General features: G+C 39.5%; 1 protein-coding gene across 1 annotated transcript in view; it reads right to left on the bottom strand.

Annotated features, from left to right (window-relative positions):
• Positions 1 to 6,751: 6,751 nt before the first annotated feature.
• LOC138046889 (zinc finger protein 208-like) overlaps positions 6,752 to 8,621 on the bottom strand; it is a 218,233-nt gene continuing 216,363 nt past the window's right edge. The window contains exon 13 of the mRNA XM_068893483.1: positions 6,752 to 8,621. This exon is cut by the window's right edge and continues 719 nt beyond it. Coding sequence (XP_068749584.1) covers positions 7,890 to 8,621 — 732 coding nt within the window. The 3' untranslated portion in view covers positions 6,752 to 7,889.

Here is an 8,621-nt window from a genome sequence, read left to right as displayed (position 1 = left end):
ATGCTCCAGATGTGGACCATCTATTTTCTTGGGACAATACTCTAGATGTGGGCTTGATTTTCTTTTTTCACTATAAGGACCGACCGTAAATAACTTATTTATTTCTTCCTCTATCGAAGATTTTGGTTGTTTTTCGGCAACGAGCCAATTTCCCCAGTCCCTTGCATGGCACTTCGTTAAATTGAGGTTTCACTGCACATATATTTTTAACACTTACTGTAATTGCTTATGTAGAGGTCACAAAAATTGAACCAAGGGAAAACACCTTTTCATTGTCCTCGCTCTGTTGAAGGTGCTGGCTGAAAGTCGTTTTTCATTTAGAACAACTTTTGTGACAGACAAGTGTAACAACAGCTTATAAGACATGCCAATGTCCTTTTTTATCAAAAGCTTATGTGAATAGCTGTTTTCCATTGCTGGCCTCCATCTCGTATCTTATGAACCAATTAAAAGGGGTTTTCGATTATTAACCTCAATAGCCGATCTTCATAGCTGAGATAAAATGATAAAAATAGACATCGTGTTTTTGTGGGGTCTTTGAAGGTGGAGGGTGTGAATACTGGGTGTAGTAAACCTGTGAAACTCACGGATGACGCAACACAAAGGAAAACAAAAGAGCAAAAAAAAAAACAAAAAACAATAACGTAATCCTGCTACGAGCTAATTAACAAAACAAAGAAAGCGTTTCAAAGGTTTTTACACCGAGGTAAACCTAATACTGCAGTCAAAGTTACTTCTGCACATTTAGATCCAAATTAACACAATTATTATAGGTAATCGCATGATTTCGAGTGAAATTTGGAATGAACAAGCATGAGCAAATCTTTTCAAGTTTTTACAAGTGCTCATTTATTCCAAATTGCACGAGAAAAATCATGTGATTTCTTATTAATAATATACATGAAAAAATTCCAGATCCGTATCACCAAATCAGGGAAAATTTGTGCCATAAATTGCACCATCCAGGGCGCGCGCTTGATTTGAAAACAAAAGATTTGATTGATTCTGACTAAACCCTATTGTTTATTAGTCAATCATAATCCAGAATTTCGACGCGTAATTTGCACTGGTATTACACGTTTTTCACTGGTGTATTACACTTTTTGCACAGTGTTACACTTGAACTGCACTGCTGTCAGCCAATCAGAATCGAGTAATTTTTTCATGTGTGTTATTAACAGAGTTATGACCTTCATGTGCCCAGCCATGAGAGAACATTATTGTGCAAATCCCTTTTTACCGAGTGTCAAACAAACTCACCTGATGCAAAGGTCGCGAAATGTGTTATCTTCTTTGAAACTCAAGTTGTCTTGGTATGATGTTTCACCAATCGTGTTTTCAACAGTTATAACTGTATGGTCATCTTTAAAAATCTTGTTCGGTCGCCACATTAGACGAGTGGAAGATCTGGGACGAGTTACAAAGCGAGAGGGAGGGGGAAGGAGAGAAAAACCCTCGCTCTCTCTTTTCTGCCTCCCACCCCATCGTTTTATACCCCCGGCCCAGACCTATCGCACTCGCTTTCAATATGGCAACACTGCAAGCAGGCAAGATGGTCAGATCAGTTAATCAATCAATCAATCAATCAATCAATCAATCAATCAACTTTGTCCATGTTAACATCAATCTATCAGTCAGTCTATCCACTAATAAAAAAAACCTGTGGGTGCTTTAGTTTCGGTAAACTAAAAGCATACGGACTCTGACAGACTGCCTCACGGGTTGTTTTTCTTCATTGGCTTCCCTGGGGCATCCGTTATGGCGCCTTGAAGTTCTTTTTGAAGGAAACAGTAAATTTGAATAACGTCCCAAAGATCGAGCCTTTAAGAATAGAAAGAATACACTATTAACTGATTGTTTTGTTTTTATTCATAACAGGGCTGCTTCAACATCGAAGATTAAAATTGGTTTTTACCTTTATTGGACCCAAGAAATTTGTGATTTGGTGTACGTTCCGAAAAAGTCGAAATTTTGTTGTCCTGAAAATTTAGAGGAACTGGCCAATCTTTCTCATAAAATTAGGCGTCATTACTAAAGGATTCAAGCACATGGCATTTCAGTCCTGGGTGCACGCGGCTCTTCATGATCTCTCTCATCGTCGACGCCAAGACAGAACTGGGAACAAGGTCACAGTTGACGCGCTAAATTGCTATGATTTCTCAAAACATCTCAACTTATCATATTTTTACTTAGCACCACCCAGTATCAAAAATCTCTTTACTAAGCACTCGACTGACTACAATCTAAGAGATAACCTTAAATTCGACGTAACCATAGTTAATAGAAGGGAATGGCTATGAAACCCGACAACTTTCTTTGTTATATGTTTTTGTTCTCTTTTTTGGCCTTGACCGAGCACAAGACACAATAGTTGTTTACTCCGTACTGAGGAACTAACCAATAGAAACGTGTTGGTTACGTAATTCATGCATAGTGAATGAGCGCAAAACAAAAGATTGTGCACGGTCGTGAAATTTCCAACCTAAATCTTGGCATCGTTGTTTGCTCCTTTGATCGATGTTTGCCGAGCTTCCAAACCAGTCCCCTCTATTAACAATGATCTAACCTATACTTACTGGAAAGGAAATAACGATTCCTTCACTTATTGAGCCAGTATAATTTGGGACAGTCTACCCGTAAAGATCAAGTCTTTACCTTCTTTTGTATCGTTTAAAGCAAATCTAGTAAAACACTCTCAATCTATTGACAGAAAATCGTTTGGTTGTAGTTCTACCATAACATTTAAGAACACTGATGATTTTATATATTTTTAGATGTCATTTTGGATATTTTAAAATTAATATGAATTGTAATTACCTTTACATTTCTATTACATATAGTTAGTGTATTTTGTAATTTTTCTTTTTTTAGATTATACTGTTTTAATTATTGATTTGTACATAGCAGTTTTGCCGTCATCCTTTAGATCTAACAGGTTATTTAAACCATCCAGAGAATTTTGTACTGCTACGACCTTTAATTTGTCCAAAAACCTCTCCTGACGCGAAATCATATTTTTCCTTAGCTTAAAAGGATCGAGCAACGAACTGCCTCTAATATATATTACACACAGAACAGTAAGATTGTGAAAACGTAAGGTAATATACATCGGACAAACCAATCGTCAGCTGCATGGGTACATGTCTAAAGAAGCACCAAGAAGCACTAATTCTTTGTAAAAAGGAAATTAAACTATGCCTTGTCGGGATATGAGTGCAAAACCAACAATACAATTGGCTGAGATAACTACAAAATTATCACGACAAACGACGCCTTTGTGATGAAGCTTGGAAATGCTCCTTTGACACTGTGACTACGGCGGCTTACTCTTTAACACAAACGCTCAGTGATGTTAACCTAAATGCACGGGGTTTTAAGGCGGAAATCAACATGCCCAGTCCGTCCATGGTGCCAAGGAAAACCCCAGTGGATTTTCCGAATTTAAAAAAAAAGGCACCTGCTATCTCCAGCAAAGGAGTGTTCTCTATCGCCGTAGACTTACCCTTTGCTATTGGAAAATGGGAAATACGTGAGCGGATTTTTAAATTCCACGGGGTTAACCCTTCAAATCGCTACGACAGCAAGTCACCCATGTGAAATCGTAGAGTCTTGCGAACATATGTGACGTTGTATACTAAATCCAGTGTGAACAGTGACAGGAAAAAATACATTGGCAAGACTGCCAGAATGCTTGGTGCCCATCAGTCTTATTATTCAGAATTACTTAAAGTGGAATGAATACATTGCATCAGTATAGTTGCTAAGGTATCGAAACGCTTGCATATTCTACGAGTTTGCAGCTGGCCTAGTCTCAATTTTCGTGTCTTTAACTCGCTCTATTTTGGAATATAGCTGCTTAGTTTGGCATTATGATCTTCCTTCCTATTTGTCTGAACAGCTCGAAAGAGTCCAGAAACGAGCTTTTGGTATTATCTTTCCCAAACAAACCAACAGCACAGCACGTGAACTTGCTGACTGCCCAAGCTTGGACGTACGCCGCAATGATCTTTGTATCAGAACTGTAAAGAAAATTGACGAGAAGGGCCCTGTCTCGAAGCAACTGACATTGACAAGGATGAGCGCGCATGGACGTACCATGAGAAACTCCGGCCCCACAGGACCCTATATAAGTGTAGAATGGAGCGGCTTAAAAGAAACGTTTTCCCTAGTGCAATAATTTCTTTTAATAATAATATTTAGAATTAATATTTTTGTATAATGTATATTTTCAATTTTTTTAAAAATGATTTTTATTGTAAATACACATTGTAATACATTTTTAAAGGGGAAAATGTGTTTCAATAAACTATTACTTTACTTTAAAATTTGCCCCTAAACAAATTCAAGCAGAAAGTTATTGTTTTCCTGATTGGCAACTTGTTAGCTGATTTGGAGTCTCGCCTGGCACCAAGAGCATCTCAGTTTTGCTTCAGACCTCGTCACTGCCTGGTCTGGCATTCAATGTACTAGGGGCGTAGCGTGCGATTTTGAGGGTGTACGCACACGAAAAATGTTTCTAGCGGCGAAGGCGCTTCAAAGTAAGGGGGTCTGAAGGTATAGTCCCCGCAGAAAATTTTGAAATCTCGGGTCAGTCGGAAATGCCATTTCTGACTATTTTCCAAGGACAATTCTATAAGTAAATGCGAGGGAAAATGCAGTAGTTGGTTGTTTATTTTATCTATCTGCCGAGTTTTCTCTGCAGCAAGCTACAACACAAACGGGGGTTTTACAGTAAAAGCAAAGGGAAAGACGTCTCAAACTCGATCTGTTATAACATCATCATCATCGTCATAACATATCCTTAAAAGATAACCGGGAACTGGGGGACTGGTAATAGTGAAGACTGACACTGTGTGGGGGCTTCGAAGGGTAGGGTGTGTTTTTTTGCTTTCGTCCACTATTACGTTTCTTGCCCTTAAGGCCTGGCCAAACGGGTCCACTGAACATGTTAGTGTAACATCATCCAACATTCTTGAATCGAACATGTTGCACTCGTTTTGCCACCATGTTGTATGATGTTGGAAGTTGTTGAATGAAGTTTGATTTCCATCAAACATCGTCTTCAACCTTTCTTTTGGTCTAAGGTGTGAAGAAAAGTGTTGCATTCGTTCGGCCATCACATTCAACAGTGTTGAATGCGCGCGTGCGCTGTGGCTATCGGTATCCACGGTGATGATTTATTCGTTGCATCTGTTTCGAGCGTTGTCACGTCAGTTCAAGCTACAGAGGGTGAACGAGCAAAGTCTTGAACGTCTGAGCGACAAAAGCTTAAGCAATCTTACTTCGAACACATAGCCCTCCTTGTGTTCAAAGCAATCAGGGGCATGGCGCCAATGTATCTGCAGGATCTTTTGCAAGTCAACACCCCGGGACGCTACTACCTCGCATTGACGCCCTGGGTCTTCTCCATGTTCCTCACACCTGCATGGTGCAAGACCTTTGGAGACCGGGCATTTGCTGTTGCAGTTACCAGATTCTGGAATAGCCGTCCTCTTGCCATCGCAGAGAGTGACTATTGATAATTTTAAAAGGAACTTGAAAACGCCAACATGGCGAGAGTTTGTTTTCTAAGGATTCTGGGTAGATTTTTTGGTGAAGTAAAAATAAAGTAAAGTCAGTTTATTTAACGTCGGTAGTTCCTTCAGTTACAAAACTGCTATCAATGGAAGCCGACGTTGCGCCTTTTACCCCCCTCCCTCTGTCAGCTCTCCGTTTCATGGATATTTAAAGCTATAGCTACACGGATCAGAGGAAAATCGAAACAGACATTAAAGTCACCAAGGATCGAACTGGTGGACCCCTTGCTCCGAAAGTCGCGCACTAGCCAACTGAGCTACCACTGCAAATGTTAGTTTTTGAGGAGAGGGGAAAACCGGAGTACCCGAGGAAAAAACCTCTCGGAGCAGAGTAGAGAACTAACATACTCAATCGACATATGGCGTAGAAACCGGGAATCGATTCCGGGCCACATTGGTGGAAGGCGAGTGACCTTACCACTGCGCCAGCTATGAACGCTACGCCCCTGTGTACATAGAACTCTTTAAAGAATGAACTTAGGTAACACAATCATGAACTCTGATGACCAAAAGGATGAGGCTTTTCTATTGTGGTTCTAATGATGGTGTAAGGGACTTGAGGTACTTTCCATTTGAATGAAAAAACCTGTTTGAAAAGGAACAGGACAATTTCTTTTGTTATGCATTGATGTCTGAAAACCTTACAAGTTGAGAGCAGTTAAATGCTCACTTCAACACAAACTTTTCATGCGATAAATCACCCTCGCTAAAAAAATGAGTGTGGATTCTTTGGGAACGCACATGAGCGGGGGAAAAAGTCGTAAATGGAAATGGAATTTGTTTACCCACGGCACACCTTAAGAGCGCTCAGGAGCTCGTTTAACATGTGCCCGTACATTCCGCATCGAACTGGAATTTGGCAGTGTTGGTTTTTTGTCTTTTTTAAAACTTGTGCTGTTGTATTGAGACTCGTTTTTATCTAGTGTAGGCACGGAAGTTTCCTAGAAACGGAGAGTGATCCAGAATCGACACTCGTTCATTTAATCGAGACTCCATATGTTTGCTGAGTCAAAATACACGACATCATAATAGGTGAGCGAATGTCTACAAAAGTTCTTCATTTCAAGGAAACCTCTACTCTCACTAGAGTGACTAATCCGAATAAATTGAAATTATGTTTCCAAACATTTTTTTTTAAATTTGTTTTTAAAAAGAATTTACATGAATTTACTGAATTTTAAACTCGCTTAGTTTCAATACCAAAATTTTGCTGGCGCTTCCAGCTTGAATCATTTAAGATGGCGGCGCCTGCGAAATTTGAAAGCAAAAATAGGCGATTCAAGAACTAATTTATTTCGGATACAAACGCTTTCTTTGAAATAAAAAATAAGCCTGATTTGACTGTCAAGGTTAATTCCTGTTATTTATAGTTATTTATTTTTTGAAGTGGCGGTTCCCTTTAATTAATAAGTGGTGATCTCCTCACAGGGGCCGCGGAGTACGTTTGAAAGTGGGGAGCTACAACAAGTTGCAAAAATAGTGGAGACACTTCACCTACTTGGAGCGCTATTAATTTACCTATTATCTCTCCCCCCTTCCCCTTATCAGTGTTGCTAGCAAGACAAAAAAGTGTTGGAAACTTAAACAGTCAACATTGAAATGGGGAGAGGGGAGGGGAAGTGGGAAAGGTTTAAATTCTAGATACGGTGGTACTGGAAGCCAGAAAAGGTGTTTTTTCATGAAAGTGTCTCAACAATTTTGCAACTTGTTGTAGGTCTTGGTATATGTACAAGTATCGTACATTACTAAGGCTTGATCAAGCCAAAAACAACCCTGAAAGAAAAAAATTCAACCCCTAATCAATTAATAATTGTCATTTAGGCCCTGTTTACAAGCAGGTAGGGTAACCCTACGCGTTTTATATCCCACGCACAACCCGTCTCGCAACAAAAAAATGTGTTGATTTTGTTGCAGAAAGTAGAACGGACCTCTATCTTCTGCAACACACTTTTTTTTATTGTTGCCAGACAGGTAGTGCATGGGATGTAAAACGCGCAACATTATAGACTAGTTTCGCAGCATTGTCGGACAAGTTGGACGTTTTTGTTGTTCGTATTACCGTAGCTTTAAAAAAAATGTTTTATTTCTTTGTAAAGGAAATCGCTTAAAGATAACTTTATATAGAAACAAAAAAACCATGCTCATCGTTTGACCTTGTGCAACGCACACAACGTACATAATCATGACGGTGCAATTTTTAATGTAGCCTAAAAAAAGCTGCTCGTATACGTCAGGGAAGCAGCGTCCAACGAAAGCTAACAATGCGCGCCTGGAAGATTATAACATAAAAATTAGGCAAAAAAACCCTCCAGTTCAAGTTGAAGGCTCCTCAAACGTCATATGATTTTGGTAATGTGCAAGAAGAAGCTCTTCGCTGCTCAACTCCTCCTGACAAAGCCAACAGCTGTGTTTTACACCTTGGTTTGAACTATGTTCTTGCAAAGTGCAAGGGCGATGAATCTCTACTTCGTGTTCCTTTGCACTTGCAGAACTTTCTCGTGCTTTTTCATGTTTCTTAACACTTCTTCTGTTGCGTAAAGACTTTCCTATTAGCCTACGTTTATTACGCTTTTCTCCAGTATGGACTCTTTCGTGTTTCCTTAAATTTCTTGCTACGCTATAGCACTTGCCACATTGTTCGCATTCATAGGGCTTCTCTCCTGTATGGACTCTTTTATGTGTCCTTAAATGACCTGCTTGGCTAAAGCACTTGCCACATTGTTTGCATTCATAAGGCTTCTCTCCAGTATGTATTCTTTCATGTGTCCTTAAATTTGTACTTACACTAAAACACTTGCCGCATTGTTGGCATTCATAAGGCTTCTCTCCAGTATGTATTCTTTGGTGTGTCCTTAAACTTTGACTTTGACTAAAACACTTGCCGCATTGTTCGCATTCATAAGGCTTCTCTTCTGTATGGACTCTTTCATGTGTCCTTAAATGACCTGCAAAGCTAAAGCATTTACCACATTGTTTGCATTCATAACGCATCTCTCCAGTATGGACTCTTTCGTGCTTGCTCAAACTGTCTATGCGTCTAAAACA

This window comes from Montipora capricornis, chromosome 4 (genome assembly GCF_036669925.1).
Source record: "Montipora capricornis isolate CH-2021 chromosome 4, ASM3666992v2, whole genome shotgun sequence".
In the NCBI taxonomy this organism is placed as follows: Eukaryota; Metazoa; Cnidaria; class Anthozoa; order Scleractinia; family Acroporidae; genus Montipora; species Montipora capricornis.
This window is presented reverse-complemented; position numbering and strand designations above follow the sequence as displayed.